At 48.2% G+C, this 17,711-nt stretch overlaps 1 protein-coding gene across 2 annotated transcripts in view; it reads left to right on the plus strand.

Moving 5' to 3' along the window:
- CSTPP1 (centriolar satellite-associated tubulin polyglutamylase complex regulator 1) overlaps nt 1-10,598 on the plus strand; it is a 146,913-nt gene extending 136,315 nt beyond the window's left edge. For both annotated transcript variants that reach the window (XM_074955390.1, XM_074955389.1), the window contains 3 exons: nt 3,270-3,379; nt 7,259-7,322; nt 8,104-10,598. In XM_074955390.1, the coding sequence (XP_074811491.1) occupies nt 3,270-3,379; nt 7,259-7,322; nt 8,104-8,284 (355 nt within the window). In that variant the 3' untranslated portion in view covers nt 8,285-10,598. The remainder of the gene's footprint in view (nt 1-3,269; nt 3,380-7,258; nt 7,323-8,103) is intronic.
- The last annotated feature ends 7,113 nt before the right edge of the window (nt 10,599-17,711 follow it).

Consider the following 17,711-nt stretch of genomic DNA (forward strand, 5'->3'; position numbering starts at 1 on the left):
TAAATCTGGTCTCCCCCCATGAAATCTGTATAGTATAGGGTAAAAGCACACAAAAGACCAGATTTCATGGGGGAGACCAGCATTTCTCAAATTGGAGGTCCTGACGCAAAAGGAAGTTGCGGGAGGGGTCACAAGGTTATTTTAAGGGGGTTGCAGTATTGCCACCCTTACTTCTGTGCTGCCTTTGGAGCTGGGCAGTCAGAGAACGGCAGCTGTTAGCCAGGCACCCAACTCTGAAGGCAGCGTCCTGCCAGCAGCAGTGCAGACGTAAGGGGAGCAATACCGTACCATACCATCCTTACTTCTGCGCTGCTGCTGGCAGCGGCTCTGCCTTTAGAGCTGGACTGCTGCCCAGCAGCCGCCACTCGCCAGCTGCCCAGCTCTGAAGGCAGCATTGCCACCAGCAGCAGTGCAGAAGTAAGGGTAGCAGTACCGCAACCTCCCTTACAACATCGTGAAACTTCAGATTTAAATAGCTGAAATCATGAAATTTACGATTTTAAAAATTGGATGACCATGAAATTGACCAAAATGGACCGTGAATTTGGTAGGGTCCTAAGTATAACACCAGGCAGCTTGTGGGGAAGCAAAAGGCTTTCAAGCATACTGCTCCAGCAGCAAACTAGCACTGCAGGGAGGGGCCATGGCTCACAAAGATGCCTGTTAGAAGTATGACAGGTTTCAGAGTAGCAGCCGTGTTAGTCTGTATCTGCAAAAAGAAAAGGAGTACTTGAGGCACCTTAGAGACTAACAAATTTATTTGAGCATAAGCTTTCGTGAGCTACAGCTCACTTCATCGGATGCATGCCGTGGAAAATACAGTGGGGAGATTTATATACACAGAGAACATGAAACAATGGGTGTTACCATTCACACTGGAACAACAGTGATCAGGTAAGGTGAGCTATTACCAGCAGGAGAGTGGGGCGGGGGGGAGGGGGGAAACACCTTTTGTAGTGATAATCAAGGTGGGCCATTTCCAGCAGTTGACAAGAACATGTGAGGAACAGTAGGGGGGGAATAAACATGGGGAAATAGTTTTACTTTGTGTAATGACACATCCACTCCCAGTCTTTATTCAAGCCTAAGTTAATTGTATCCAGTTTGCAAATTAATTCCAATGCAGCAGTCTCTCAGAGTCTGTTTTTGAAGTTTTTTTGTTGAAGAATTGCCACTTTTAGGTCTGTAATCGAGTGACCAAAGAGACTGAAGCGTTCTCCGACTGGTGTTTGAATGTTCTAATTCTTGACGTCTGATTTGTGTCCATTCTTTTATGTAGAGACTGTCCAGTTTGACCAATGTACATGGCAGAGGGGCATTGCTGGCACATGATGGCATATATCGCATTGGTAGATGTGCAGGTGAACGAGCCTCTGATAGTGTGGCTGATGTGATTAGGCCCTATGATGGTGTCCCCTGAATAGATATATGGATACAGTTGGTAACGGGCTTTGTTGCAAGGATAGGTTCCTGGGTTAGTGGTTCTGTTGTGTGGTTGCTGGTGAGTATTTGCTTCAGGTTGGGGGGCTGTCTGTAAGCAAGGACTGGCCTGTCTCCCAAGATCTGTGAGAGTGATGGGTCGTCCTTCAGGATAGGTTGTAAATCCTTGATGATGCGTTGGAGAGGTTTTAGTTGGGGGCTGAAGGTGACGGCTAGTGGCGTTCTGTTATTTTCTTTGTTGGGCCTGTCCTGTAGTAAGTAACTTCTGGGTACTCTTCTGGCTCTTTCATCCAGACCACACCACATGATCCATTGTCTACAGCCAAGCTCTACGATTCAACCGCATTTGCTCGAACCCCTCAGACAGAGACAAACACCTACAAGATCTCTATCAAGCATTCTTACAACTACAATACCCACCTGCTGAAGTGAAGAAACAGATTGACAGAGCCAGAAGAGTACCCAGAAGTTGCCTGTTGCCAACTGTGTCCACATATCTATTCAAGGGACACCATCATAGGGCCTAATCACATCAGCCACACTATCAGAGGCTCGTTCACCTGTACATCTACCAATGTGATATACACCATCATGTGCCAGCAATGCCCCTCTGCCATGTACATTGGCCAAACTGGACAGTCTCTATGTAAAAGAATAAATGGACACAAATCTGATGTCAAGAATTATAACATTCGAAAACCAGTCGGAGAACGCTTCAGTCTCTTTGGTCACTCGATTACAGACCTAAAAGTAGCAATTCTTCAACAAAAAACTTCAAAAACAGACTCCAACGAGAGACTGCTGAATTGGAATTAATTTGCAAACTGGATACAATTAACTTAGGCTTGGATAAAGACTGGGAGTGGATGTGTCATTACACAAAGTAAAACTATTTCCCCATGTTTATTTCCCCCCCTACTGTTCCTCACAGGTTCTTGTCAACTGCTGGAAATGGCCCACCTTGATTATCACTACAAAAGGTGTTCCCCCCTCCCCCCGCCCCGCTCTCCTGCTGGTAATAGCTCACCTTACCTGATCACTGTTGTTACAGTGTGAATGGTAACACCCATTGTTTCATGTTCTCTGTGTATATAAATCTCCCCACTGTATTTTCCATGGCATGCATCCGATGAAGTGAGCTGTAGCTCACAAAAGCTTATGCTCAAATAAATTTGTTAGTCTCTAAGGTGCCACAAGTACTCCTTTTCTTTTTGTTAGAAGTATGCTTTAATTATGGAAGGTATTTCAGTGGTACTCATTGTCTTGGTATCTGAGCACCCAGGCACATTAATAAAGTTGTTCTCACAACAGCCCCAGGAGCTTGGGTCTATCATTAACTCATTGTACTGATGAGGAGTTCAGGCACTGAACAAACAAGTGACTTGTCCAAGGGAGTCTATTAGAGGCAGCAGTACACCCATAGATCACCAGAGTCACAGTCCGGTGCCCAGTCTACAAGACTATTCTTCCTTCAGCACAGCATAGAAGAACACCAGGCCTTACAGATACAGATTTCTGTATCCTCATCTGCTAAGATTCCTATTTGTCCAGGTAGATGGAATGTGCCCTTCCAGAATGCTTTGTCCTCTCCTTGGACTGAAGGCAATTATGGCTGATTTTGGGGATCTACCTTAGCTTGAAGGTCTTGCTTAGCAAAAGGCAACAGGTGGAAGCACCAGTTTACTTCCTCCAATCCATTCCAGGAGGATATAGTCAGGGAGCACAGCTAGGGCTGCTTCAGGGTGGTCAGACATCAGGGAGTTAGAAGGATGAAGATGTTCTATGATTCATGCCAGGTTTTATTTTCCTCTTTCTTCTTCTCCATCTAGCTGTCCCCCATCTGCCCTTGTCAAAGAGGTGCTGAGCAGTGTACAGAGACTGACCTTCTATGGATTCCTTATGGCTCTTGCAAAGCATCATGGGATCAACAGAGCCCTAGGTAAGGAGAGGAACAGAGCCCTGTGGATATGGCCCTAGGTTTTTCCTGGTTCTGCATTTTTTGTGGAATTTTCTGTAGAATCATGCAGCAGATTTTAAATTGTCATTGAAAATAAAGGTCTCCCTCCCTTGTGGTCACAAATGAAACCTTATGAAACAAATGAAAACATAGTCCGATGCAGCAACATTTGTCTGAGTCTGCAGAGTGCCTGAAACAATAGGTCTAGGGAGGTATTGAGATTTGAGATGTTGACATTGACACCGATAATAGCAGTATTGTTAACTATTTACTTGCTGATCATTTTAACAGAAATATCCATCTAATTTAATGTGTTTATCCATTCATGTTGGAAGGCACGGGTATTGCATCGGGGGCGAGTAAGACAGCTCATTGTTCTCAGAAGTTGCTAGGGTGGGGAACTGAGATCAAGTCTCCTTTCCCCCAAATGTTAAATGATCTTCATCCTTGGCTACAAGTGAAAAGGAAGAAAAAAATGCATCCTCATCCCTAATACCTCCCTGGGGCCAAAGACCAAACTGCCTCCCAGACCTTCCCAACTGTCTCCCACCCCAACTGCTGAGCCTCCAGCTTTCCCAAATAACCCCTCCAAGGCAGTTATATGTTGTCAGTTCAAAAACCTGTGCAATATTAAAGATCTGGGGCCCGTGTAAAATACATTGAATTTAATGTCAGAAAAAGGCACAAGGGAAACTGAATTGGTTGGCTTGTTCAGGGTCATATTTAATGTTGTCACATCCTCCCATTGTGAACATATTTGAAGCTGCTGGAGAATTCTGCACCAGACTGGGTTGGAACCCGGGGGAAGGAGGGGGCTGGCTGTAAAGTGTCAGCCCTGGGTGGTGCAGAGCACATGGGCTCTCACAGCTCAGTCCCATTCCTCTGTTGCACAGGTCAGTGTTATCCAAGAGCAGGGGAACTGGACTGCTCCTTGCCTATGCCTCATTTTTATAGATTTCAAACCCTTTATTCCATGCAGACCCCCTGTTCCTTGCTTGTGCTTCCCCTTCCCTTCCTGCAAAAGTGAACAGCGGTCACTTGTTGGCTGAGTTTAGCAGGCTGAATCTGTAACCCCAAGGCTGTCTCAGGGCTTAGGAGGAATATCTGGATGCCTGGGGCTTTCACCTCTTAGTCTTCACATGATGAGACCCAATCAACAGGACTTCCATCCTATTGGACAGTTTCTCCCTCTAGTTCCAGGGTTGATTCTCCAATAGTCCCCCTACTTCAGAGAAGAGCCTCAGGGGAAAGTAGCTTCCCCTTCCTGAAATGCCTGCTCCTTCTCACAGGTGTGTGTCTTAGCAGAGAGCTGAGCCTGGTTGAGCCTCCGCCCTCTACAGACCATCTGAGCTGTGAATACTCCTCTCAGGCAGGGCTGTTTACCAAACAAACAAAAAACAACACAGAGATTATATATCAAAGGGACATGAATACAACCCAGCAATCCCCTCTGCGAAAAGACTTAGAAAACAGTGTATTCACTGGAGAAGGTGATGCCTGGATTGCACCAAGCAAGGCTTTTTCCCCTTAGCTCTATGAAATCCACTTCCAGCAAGGTGGAAAAAAAACAGATGGGCTGAGAAATCCCTGCCCACAGCTTCCATTGTACCTTGTTCAAAGTCTGTGGGTTTTCCTTTCCATTAACACAGCCCTGGCCTCTGGCCCCCTGCCAGCCTCCTGCTGAGGCCTCTCATGGGAGGGGTAGCAGCCGCAAGTCTAACAGGTGCAGCATCTTGGCAAGGAAGAAGGATTCTTCTCCTACTGTCTTTTAAGCTTTCTTGCATGATGATCTGAATAGTCTTTGGGCTGCAGGGGATCACAGGCTCCCCAATGCCCTGCAGCAAGGGCAGTTCCAGGCGAGAGCTTCAGAGGCAAAGGAGCTTTCAATCAGTGCCCTGTGTTCTTTAGTCTCACTGGGGCGTCGCAGGAAGCTGCCGGGCTAGTAGAATAGGGATGGGGATTAGAGTGATTTATTCTGGCTGGGGCACCATTGATGAGTTTGTCAGGCAGATTGGAATCTGCAGCCTAACTCCAGTGTCAATATTGATTCATGAATCCTTTTGAGTGTTATTTACCAATTCTCCCAAGTAATTCAAGTGCCCCAGAGACCTCACTACATGTTCTGCAAATTCAGAAACAAGCCCAGGCCTTATCTGACTTATTCTTCTAATTAAGCCCATGGCAAGCAGCAGGTTGGAGCACTCCTGGGCTTTTCGGTCATGGTGACAGGAGCACTAGAGCATCTGGCTTCTCTGGTGGTTGTGGGGGGCCCCCCAAACTGGAATAAATTGAGGGTCAGCTGTCGTTGGTGTGGGTTCTTATTTGGTGCCCATCACTGCAGTAGCTGAATGCCTCTGTCAGGGCTCCTATAAAGGAGTGCATGAATCCGCAGGCCCTGCCTCCTTGGGGAACAAGAGACCAGGGCTATTAACCAAATCCAGATCTCCCACATAGTAGTATAAAGCACTTACCCCAAAGACACTGACTGTGGCGTCTAGGTTTCATGCACAGCAGAGCACACCCCACTGAGCCATTGGTCCAGCTCTGCAATTGTTCTGAAGCCTTGTTTATACTTGGGGTTTTGCTCTGGCAGTGTCCTGGCCAGGGCAAGGCAGTTCCTATCCTCTTTGTGTTGGCCTGGCCCACATCCTTCCTGGATCTGTGTACAGGGGGGAGTTAACCATAGGTTTAGAAGAAGGGCCTTCCTAACAGACTGCTGCCCTCCTTTCCAGTGTAACTCAGTGTGAACCCTGAAGCATCAACAGGCACAGTCACCTGACCACACTGCACATGCCTCATCCTGAACAGGGATATACCAGCCCCAGTTAACATGCCCTCGTCAATATCCTGGTCTTACAGTGAGAAATGGGGGAGATGATCTCTGACCCATCCTACTGGGCCCATCCCTCTCGCACCCTGGCAGCAGCTGCTGACAGAGTGTGGCCCATCCACTTATCTGCAGTTCCTCAGATCTCATAGAAAACCAGGCTTGGGCCTGACAGCCTTCCTGTCCCTGGGAATATACTAGAGGTGCTGTCTGGGGTGCGGAATGGTTTAGCCCCAGGCCTGAACTCAGAGCTGCCACAAGCACTGACAAATCTGCTCTCTCAGCCACAAATTTCTGAGTCTCTGAGATTCAGCCCTGCCTATGCTGTAACTGCTAACTGAGTGTGTAACCAGTCAGTGACATACTTTGCTCTAAAGCTGGTTTGTGCCCACAGAACAGGGTCAATGCTCTGATAGTGACTATAGCTGCTAACCGGGTGCTGTGTTTGGCAGTGGACGAGGCCCTTGTACAGAGGGAGCACAGAGGGAGCACAGTGGCTGGGACCCCCAATCGTGCCTGTGTAACTTTTTTGGCTAGTCCTCTTTTCTCCAGCTCTGTGTGTGGTAGGACATCCCAGAGTGCATGCCCCATGTGCTGCTAGTACTGCTCTCTATGCATGTCCTCTGGGTATTCTGTCCCCTGCTGCAGCACTTTGGGATAGCTGCCTGGATTTTCTCAGCATGCTCTGATACCAGTAGAGTCAGGCAGCCTCGTGAGTGTGACTGTGCAAACACATTTGACACATGGCTGTACTGTGAAAAAGGCAGCTGTGTCGCATCAGCGGAGTGTGCCATTCACAGGTCACAAAAACTTCTGTGCCTTAGTGCGGACAACCCCTTACAGTCAGGCTGAGCTGGGCTGTGTCAGTGAACAGTGTACAGCCATAGACCAGGTGGGAAGGAGGGCCTCCTCTCTTTTGTAGATCTGATACTGCATAGCTCTATGCTATAGAGTCCTTGAACTCTGTTGTGCATGGAGCCTGTTCCCACATGGCCACCCTCTGCATTGAGTATTTTCTTGCTGCTGTTTTCCAGGGGCTCTGCCAGATAAAGGAGACCTGCTTCTTGACCCTCCCATGGATCAGGAATTGGAGAAGTTGTAAGTGCAGTTGTCCAGAGTGGGAAGGAAGGTGGCAGATCCAAGGCAGCATGATGGGAGCCTGGGGTTGGGAGCTGTCCCCTTTCCTCTCACTCAGCCGTAGTACAATGGAGCAGTTGATGAGACAGTCCTTCAGCCTAGGCAGCAAAGGCCCTTTTGTGGAGTGTTCCTAGGTGTAGCAGACTAAGTTGTTGGGATGGTCTTCAAATGCAGAGAAGAGACCTGTCTGCAGGGAGACACAGAGGCAGTGGAGAACCCCAAGCAAAGGACCTTTTATTGTGGAGGATCAAGTCTCATACAGTGGTGAAAATAGCAGGACAGTTGGGGAAGTAGGGGCTGTGACTTGGGGAGAGGGACCTAAGAATGGCCATAATGGGTCAGACCAGTGGTCCATCTAGCCCAGTATCCTGTCTTCTGACAGTGGACAGTGCCAAATGCTTCAGAGGAAATGAACAGAACAGAGCAATTATTGAGTAATCCATCCCCTGCCATCCAGTCCCAGCTTCTGACAGAGATTTAGGAACACCCAGAGCATGGGGTTGACCTATTGAAACATGAGGAAGGAGTAACAGAATCAAAAGCCAGACAGGATCCATCTGCCAGGTGCCACTGCAGAGTGTTCCCTGGTCTGCTGTAAACATCTCTCTCTGTGTTACAGGACTAGTTCTGTGAGATCAGCTCTGGATCTGTGATCCTATCCTGGGCTTGCTCCAGACCTGCTGCTGGGTAAGGGGTGAATATGACAGACTAGGCCACCTGGGGTTTGTCATTTCTCTTTCAGACTCTCTCAGGTTTCAGGGCTCTCCATCTCCACTCCAGCCGGCTCCAGTGGGGACATTGCGAACCTGCCTACCCGCACCTCCCCCAGAATCAGCTCCCCCTGGAAACCTCTTCACCACCACCAGAAAGTGGATACAGAGAGCGATGGCTCCACCGACGAGACAGAATCCTCTGAGAACTAATCCCCCTCCTGGCTTTCCCTAGACTCATGTGGGGGAACAGCACCTCATTCCAGATGCTGAAAGGTGATGGGCATTGCCTCTTAAGATGGGTCCCACCCATTCTGCGCCTGCATCTAGGTGCAGGTACATCCACACCATTCCCCATTACCAGGACCACCAATCCCATCCCAGCCAAAACACCACCATTCTCCTATCCCCTAATTAGCTGAGGAATCTCTCATCCAGAGGCCACTTCCAGCTGTAGAAAGAAAAGAAGTACTTGTGGCACCTTAGAGACTAACCAAGGTGCCACAAGTACTCCTTTTCTTTTTGCGAATACAGACTAACACGGCTGTTACTCTGATTCCAGCTGTAGAGTTATGCTGCCCTCTGCTGGCAAATCAGACAAACCAGTGGAAGCATGCTCTGGGAAGACCTCTCCACTCAATCTTCCTCTTACTCAGAGAGTGGCAGGAAATTTTCCTGCTGTTGGTCTCACCCTGGTGCAGTTGGACAGATTCTAGCAACAGTGGGTGTTTTGTTGTGTAACTCTGCTCAGACCTGATGTAGACAATCTGGTGGTTAGCAGCTGGTCCACACTAGTGCTTTTACTATAATTACTCCTGGCAGAGCTGCATCTGTGTGAGAGCAGTGGCAGGAGAAGTTCCTAAAATTAGAAAAGACCTAGCTGTTGTCCTCTTCACACCATCAGTGTTTTCTCCTCAGAGGGAGTGTCCAAGAGATACCAGAGTGAAAGGACACAAGGTTTCAGTTAATAAGTACTATACCATTGTAGTACTCAAGTTGTAGTTGTAGGACAGATGTATGGCGCATCTGTTGTATTAGGTTATCCTCTCGGAGCCCTCTCTCTAGAACCTGTCTCCCTGGGACCACCCTCTCTATCATTACATCAGCTAGGGAGAAGAACCTATCATCCTCAATCCAGTATCTGGGATGACACAGCATATAAATTCCCTGGCCACAGACCTTGTGGTCCACAAACATACAGTGTCCTAACTGCTGTGTTAGATAGGATGGCGTCTTGTGGGTAGGGGGAAAGAAAGGGTCAGAGTTATCTTCACTAAACCGCAGTTATCTGTTGTGAGAGTGCAGGCACTAATATAGCAGCAGTGGAGTCAACATCTCTTGGATTCTGCCCCTACAAGAATGAACCCCCCTCCCTTATGCATTATTACTGGATAATCAGACTATGGAACTGTAGCAGTTTAGTCTCCACTGCCCTGGAGGCCTAAACGGAGTTTGGCGTTTCAGAATTTGCCTTGGTCTGCCCCATAGGCTAGTCATCTCCCCAGGGTTTCACTCTCCTGATCCTCAGGGAGTCTTTCCCCCTTCCCCTAGGTTTGTGAGGTGAAGAACACCTGGAGCAGTTCATCTGAGGTTTGGGATTAAATTGGGCAATGCTACGCAGCCAAAAGTTAGGCTCCATTTAATGGCATCAGGATGGACTTGGCCCTAGAGCGATCTGTTATAAGAATAAGCTTGCTCAAATCCTCCCCAGTCTGTGCCCCTGCACCAGCCCCAGCTGAGAAGAGCTGGTAGGAAAGTTATTTATGTATTGTAATTTATTTTATTTAAACTGCTGTAACGGTCCTGTCTGTCTTTGAGTAACTACACAATCGAGGGAATAAAGCACTTAGTGCAAGATGAATACTAAGTCTGGGGCTCCCACTTTGCTGTGTCATCTCTGAAGGAGTCAGCACCCCCAAACACATTAGCTAATGCAGCTCACAGCACTGTTTGCGCTGAATGGAGGAAGGTGTCAGAGCACCCAACTAACCTAAGTGATAGTGTATAACCTGCAAACTGGCAATAAAGGAGCCAGCGGGTGTGGAGATCATGTTCCCAAGGAGAGCAGAAAGTACGGGAGGGTGTCCACATTCTCTGGCTGTGCAATGTGAACAGTCTTTGGACTATTCTCTCTGTGTCAACTCGATACTAGAGAGGGCCCATGTCTTCCACTATATTCTATACTGGATGAAATGCACTGACAGCACTCAATAAACATACTTCTGAATACCAAACTTTGTTTCAAAAACCAGGTAAAGTTTCTGAGAACAATGTACTTACCAACCACGTATAAACTGCTCACGGTTAAAAGCAAGGAAGGGCATGAATAATTAAGGGTCTTACACGTCCTATATAATAAACATATGATTCTTATCCAGCACAAAGAGATGTATTGTTCATCACAAGAACCTTAACTCTGGCCTATAGACTGATTTTAATGTACTATTTCTGTTAGCTTGGCTTTGGTAACTACATATTTAAGGGAGGCTGCGTCATTGATATGGACACATATAGGGCCTGATTCATCATTACTCTATGGCAAAAGATCAAGGAAACTCCCTCTGTCCCTACAGTGGCCCTAGCACCACTGCAGGGATGAATCTGCCCCTTATCCTTTTGTTTCATGTTATGCATGGGTCTACAATGTGTTTATATTCAGTGCTCACTAATGAAAGACTAATTTTGAGCCTGTCTTATGATGCATTGGCCAGTCCAGCAAAACCACCCTTATCTGCTGGTCTGTCACTCCACAGGGCCTGCCAGAACACTCTGCACTGCCTGACCACAGCTGCCTCAGATACTGCATGACTGCTTTTCAGCAGCTCCTAAGGAAACCTCGTTCACCAAGCAGGAGCTTAGCATTCACTCTAGCCTCCTTTTTGGGGGAGGGAGGAAGCTCTAAGAAATGCTGCCAGTACATTAGGGCTTAATGTACTTCCCGCTGGGAATTATGGGTATTTCCCTAGAGTTTAATCCCTTTTCCCACAATTCCCCTGCGTTCCCAGAAGGCTTTCAGAAATCACTGCTTTAGTGAGCTATAGCAGGGACTGTGGGAATAGACCCCCCCCAGAGGACAGTGTGGTAACGACTGTTATTCAGTACTAGTACCCAATCAGCCAGGGTGGAATGGACACCCTGTCTCTAGTGGTAACACTGAGGCTAGTCCACAAGGTTAGGTCCCTAGTAACCACACAGCCAAAGTCCAGCTTTCTCTCTCAACTCAGGCTCAAGTTCTGCTTTGCTTCAAATGCCCTGACTTATTGGTGCTCCTATAGGAACAATTGCTGCAATACCCAGGAAGGCCTGAACTTTTGCCTCTTTTCAGCACTCTGATTAATCACTTCATGCAGCATGATCTGCATCCTTGGCATGCTGGGTGAAGGCGATGTCTCAGGCCGGTAGAGGGAGAGATTTAACATTGTTTCATCAACAGGGTTGGTGTGAGGCAGATACTGGTCTTCAAATAGCCGTCCTGGGCATTCTGACCCCCCACTACCACAGCAGGGAAGGAGATCAATGAAGAGCCATGAGATTTTTTTAGGGCATGTTTACACTTCAGTATAAATCTATGGTTCAAACTCAGGCCCAAGCCTAACCCCCTTTCCAGCTACATGCAAATTCTTCTAAGCTAGGGCTCAGACCCAGCATCCCAGGACCCCATGGGAATGGAGGGTCCAAGCCTGAGTCAAACCAGGACCCAGGGATCAAGCCTTTTGCCTTGCAGTGTAGATGCAGCCCACCCTAAACTCATGCACTAGGGGTTATGTCTATGTAGCAATGTAAGTCCAGGGCTAGTATACCTGAAGTTAGCAGACCTGGAGTTTGTTCACCTGAGGCTTGAGCATCTACATTCATTTGTAACCCCAGGTTAAGAATTGTTGAACCCTGAGTCCCAACCTGTGGTTCCAGTGTCTATACTGCATTATGGGGAGGGCCTGAGTCCAACCACCCATAACCCAGACTTTCTAGTGCCCTCCCAAAATGTGGCTGCTCTAATCCTCCACTCATGGTGCGATATGGAGAAAAACTGGACTGGCCACCAAACTTGACTGTCCAGAGAACAAAGGAAGTAAGCCCGTGGGTTTGTGGGATACTTTTGGCTGACTCCCAGAATACTAGGCCAGTGGGCAAAGCAATAGTGCATAAAGCCTAGGTCTCCACTTGACTCAGGCTTGGACCCTCCACTCCTAGTTCCAAGCTACTCCCAGGAGAATTCTGTGCCAAATTTTTTTTTTACATTTGTGCTCAATATTTTAAAATTCTGCATATTTTATTTGTCAAAATAACAAAAGTATCATACCAGTTTCAATTATTTTGGTAATTTATTTCAAAATACCAATCAGCAAGTCTGTCTGTAACAATTTAGACACCAAAAAAAGATTCAGGACATGTTTTTTTGACAAATTCCTTACTAGGCATATTAATATAGAACTTTGAGTAATAATTAATTTAAACTACAATAGAGAAACATATTTCCCACACCCCTCAGAAGCTGTACAAAGGCTTGGGGGAGTCAAGGGTAACGAAGGAGCTGAGGGAGAAGGAAGTAATCCTGGGAGCGAACCTGGAAGGTTGTTGGGTGGCTGCGGGGAGAAGTATGAAATAGTTTTTTCTTTGAAGTGGTGGGGGAAAGATTGTTAGGGAATTGAGGAGCCTCCCCCTTACACACCCTAGTTGCCCCTTGGTTCTCCCACTCATTCAGGAACATCTGCTCCATCCCCAACTTTCCCTGCACCGCCCTCCCCCCATGTGTCCCTACACCCCGCTCCCATTCAGCTTTGGCGCAATGCTATCACCCCACTAGCTCTTGTGCCCCCACCCCAGTCTATCCCCCATTAGCCCTTCTGAACCCTAGTCTATGTGACTCCCCCAGCAGCCCTATGTTCCCCACTCTGTCCATCCAGCCCATATACTGCCCCCCCCTCACCTGGCCCTTCAGGCATGTCACCGTGAGAAAAGCAGTCTCTGCTCTCTCCCTCTCCATTGCCGGCTGCTCCAGTGTGTGAGCCAGCTGCTCACTCTTCTGGTGCCACAGCAGCCCCTGGTAGGCAAAAGGTGTAATTGCAGTGCCACTCCAGGAGAATATATTACAGTAACTCCTCACTTAACATCGTCCACGTTAACGTTAAAAGAAAAAAGAAAAGGAGTACTTGTGGCACCTTAGAGACTAACCAGTTTATTTGAGCATGAGCTTTCGTGAGCTACAGCTCACTTCATCGGATGCATAGCATATCGTGGAAACTGCAGAAGACATTATATACACACAGAGACCATGAAACAAGATAAGATAAGCTGTTACCAGCAGGAGAGTGGGGTGGGCGGAAGTTTTGTTTCATGGTCTCTGTGTGTATATAATGTCTTCTGCAGTTTCCACGATATGCTATGCATCCGATGAAGTGAGCTGTAGCTCACAAAAGCTCATGCTCAAATAAACTGGTTAGTTTCTAAGGTGCCACAAGTCCTCCTGTTCTTTTTTCTCTTTACGAATACAGACTAACACGGCTGTTACTCTGAAACACGTTAACGTTGTTTCATTATTAGGTCGCTGACCTATTGGAGAACAGACACCTTTAAAGTCCTGCAATGTTCCCTTATAACACTGTTTGGCTCCCCCAACTCTGCCTGCCCCGTACTCCTGCTGGGGACAGAGTCAGGGAGTGGGGCCTTGCCCAGTTCTGCCTGCCTGGCACTCCTGCCGGGGAGCAGGGTCAGGACGCGGGGACTTGCCCTGCTTCACCCACCCAGCATTCTAGCCAGGGAGTGGGCAAGCCCCTGTGCCCCGACTCCGCTACGCCCCTGCCTCAACCCAGCGTCACAATCATCATTGGTGAGTACAGTATTAAATTATTTAAAAGGTATACTGTATATGTATATAATGTCTTTTGTCTGGCAAAAAAATTTCCCTGGAACCTAACCACCCCTTATTTACATTAATGCTTATGGGGAAATTGGATTTGCTTAACATCGTTTCACTTAAAGTTGCATTTTTCAAGAACATAACTAGGACATTAAGAGAGAATAGAGTGACCAGATGGCCCAATTTTATAGGGACAGTCCAGATTTTGGGGGCTTTTTCTTATATAGGCACCTATTACCCCCCACCCTGATTTTCTACACTTGCTATCTGGTCACCCTAAGTAAGGAGTTACTGTATTCTATATGGAAAAAAAATCTGCAGGGGACACGAATTCTGCACATACCACAGAATTCCCCCAGGAGTAGTCCAAGCCTTGAGTTAACTTAATCTTTGTGTAGATGGTAGGTGCGGGAAATCAGGTTTGCACCTGAGTTTGAACCCTGGCCTTTCCTTGCAGTGTAGCCACCCCCACACACCTATTCCACAACCCTACTAGTACCTTGGGGTACGTCAGTACTGCAGTCAAAGACTGGGGCACTGCCAAGGCTGGCCCAGGCCAGCTGACCCGGGCTGGGAGGCTCTGAAACTGCAGCGTGGACATTCAGGCTTGGGCTGGAGCCTGGGCTCTGACCCCGGGCTCTGACCCCATGACGGGGAGGGGCGCAGAGCAGCTACCCCGCACTGTTGGCCCCACAGCGCGGCCCCACCCCGCCCGCCACGCAGCCTCGCCCCCGCTCCAAGCTGACTCACGCGGCTCCGCAGTCTCACTGGCGCATGCGCGAGCACGGGGCAGCTGCCGCAGCAGCCTGACGTTGCGTTCTACAGCTACGTGCGCGCCCGCGCGCTTCTGCCCCAGCCCGGCCCCGGGCAGCCCGCTGCGGGCCGCGCGCCAAGGCCCGATGGGGAGCTGGGGGGCGGACGGGCACGGAGGGAGGGAGGGAAGAAAAGCTCCTCTCCGGCTCGGCACCCCCCAGCACAAACCAGGCCCAGCGCGGAAGGTGCAAAGGCCCAGGGGAGAGGAAGGGATCCCAGGCCGGGCTTCTCCCCACATCACATCACCCCTGCCCCTGAGCCCCATGGCCTGTTCCCTGTTTATTGGCCACGGGCCCCCCTCCAGTCCCCAGAACCCCATTCACAGCGTCCAGAGCCTCCCGTTGTTATCGGCGTGTCCCCCGAGCTTGCCCACCGCCTCCCTCCTGTCCCTCTCGCGGGGCGGGGCTGGCCTGGCCAGCTGTGCCTCGCTGTTGTGATCAGCCGCTCGGGCCTCTGCCTTTTTCCGAAGCTGGTTTGTCATCCCCATGCCTGACTTTGATCGGACCTGAGTTGGCACAGCAGAGCCCACCTACAACCTCCAGTGGCACCTCAGCCCCTACCTCACCCACTCTGCCAAGAGCCGTAAGTCTGGCACCCACTACACCCACCCCCCAAACCAGGACTCAGAATTGCCTCAGCACAGGCCCGGAGCTTGGCTCTGAAGTACCAGCCTAACTCCTGCTTTGGGTAGCTGTTTCAGGGGATTTTTCCGCCTACCGCCTCTCTAAGGTGGCCATGGTGGGTAGCTACAGTGGAGTGCTGAGAAATGTCTCTGTTCCCTCACAAGCTAAACTGTTTTGCATCTATCTCTGGTTAGTCTTAGCCCTGGCAATCCCAGCACGCAAAAATAAGCTCCCCCAGCTACGCTCTCCTGCTGCCTGAGGTGGAGACAGAGTGACTTCCTCATCCACACTTGTGTAAGGGTATGTTCTACACGGACGTGGTGGATAGTGCCCAAGCCCAGTAAGAATTGAACACAGCCTGGAATATGACAGGGAGGGGCAGAAGTGGTGCCTGAGGCCAAACAAGGCAGAGCAAATTAGTTAAAGACAGGAGGGGCTTAGGTTTTTTTCTCATGTTCTGCAATGGATTCTGCTCCCCACCTCTCCTACAGCTCAACAAAGAGCCCTGTGGTCACACTGTTAAACATTAACACATTCAGTTGATGTCCTGGTGACTGAAAAGGTAACTTGTTGCTGAAACCCAGAGATTTTTTTTTTACAGAGTCACAACCTAGAGATTGAGGACCTCCAGAGTTCAGACCTAAGTTTCAGAGTGACAGTATCACTCAAAACTTCTGCACTGGAGCAAAAGCAGCAGCATGAACACAGTGGGTAGATCTCTACCCTACTGAATTATGGATAGCTCTAACAAATCTGTAGTTCAGTTTAAGTGCAAAATTCAACTCAAAAGAGATTCAATCTTCCTGTTATGTATGTAAGACACAGACCATCCCTCCAAAAATTACAGCAGTTTGAGTAAGGAATGAACTTCCTGAGAATGTACAAGTAAAACTCTTAATTAGCTTAGAAATCAAAGTAAACTAAAAATGGGTCCTTCAGAAATTTAGCAATCAAAACTTTTTGCCCCCAATAATGTGACAGAGTAACAGACGCTACAACTATCCCCTATAATTAAAACTCACTGAACTCCTTCACCACAGCTGTATTTGAATATTTTCTTTTAGATTAATGGTAATATCCCCCCAGTTATTCTTCATAGCTGAAAGTTTCTCCTTTAGCAGAGAAGCATACAATGGTCTCCATCAGAATTCCAAAGAACTGCCCTTTTTCAAAATGACTGCCATAGCCCATTGTTCGCAGAGGCCTGAGCCACAGTGGCCCTCAGCTGGTAGCCATTTTGAGAAAGATCGCTCATTGTTCTCAAACAGAATGTTCCTTGATGTTAGCTGTAGCTTCAGCCCCATTGAGAAACTTGGGAGCTGTCAGCCATTTTGAAACAAGACACTCTGCATGATGACCTTTACTGAGAACAGCAGCAAATACAGATGCCAAGCCTAAGTATCTTTTGAAAAGTTTCACACTTTGCACCTGATCCCCTCAACAGATAGGGTGTGCAGGATAATAAGGGAGGTGGCGAAGGGAGGGGAAAACTGGTGTGCATACACAAGAGTGTAAGGAGGTGTGAGAAACAGTGGGAATCGAGAGGACAGCAAGGAAGGGAAAAGTGGGGTGAAGAGTCCAGATGATTTGCATTGCTCTGGCAAAACAAAGCAGCTGTAAACCCAGATTAATTGAAGCAACTGCTGTGCTGCTTCCAGAGGGTACCAATGAATCTAGCTATAAAAGTTAAAAATGATTTAAGGCTGACAGTTCATATTTTCTATTGATTAGAAATAGCACATGGTAATACTGAGTTTTTTCAGTGTTCACATATTACACCAGGTTGGCTCATGTCATAGCTTCTATAGGCCAAGCTCATGGCATGTATCAGCAGCTCCTTGCATCATTCCATTTCCCTCACAAGCTCCCTGCATGCCATCCTCCCCTCTTCCTCTATTTCAGGGACTCCCTTCAACCCCACCCCAGGGACTCTGCACCTCATCACTCCACAGTACCCCAGGCCTCGATGTAGGCCCTTATTCTCCTCCATCCCTCAAATTCTTATCCTACTTTCTCTTTCAGAGAGGACAGGCAATGATGTGATGGAGATATTAGTATGATGGAATGTGTTGAAATGCTCCTATTACGTGTATACAATTAGACACCAGGATGAAGCTAAATGGCCCTACTAGCCAGATGCCAGGAGCTCCAGGCATCTCCCCTGCCCCCTTTTGCCCCTGCCACTTTACTGATTTTCACCAAAATCAGTAGAGTTCTGCACATGGATAGCTAAAATAGTCCTGGCATTTTGGAAGTGATCAAATACAGCATTCAAAAGTTACCACATTACATTCAAACAGAGAAATACATTCAACTCAATGCCAGGACCCCACAAGCTCAGTCAGTG

The sequence above is a fragment of the Natator depressus genome, chromosome 6, assembly GCF_965152275.1.
Source record: "Natator depressus isolate rNatDep1 chromosome 6, rNatDep2.hap1, whole genome shotgun sequence".
In the NCBI taxonomy this organism is placed as follows: domain Eukaryota; kingdom Metazoa; phylum Chordata; order Testudines; family Cheloniidae; genus Natator; species Natator depressus.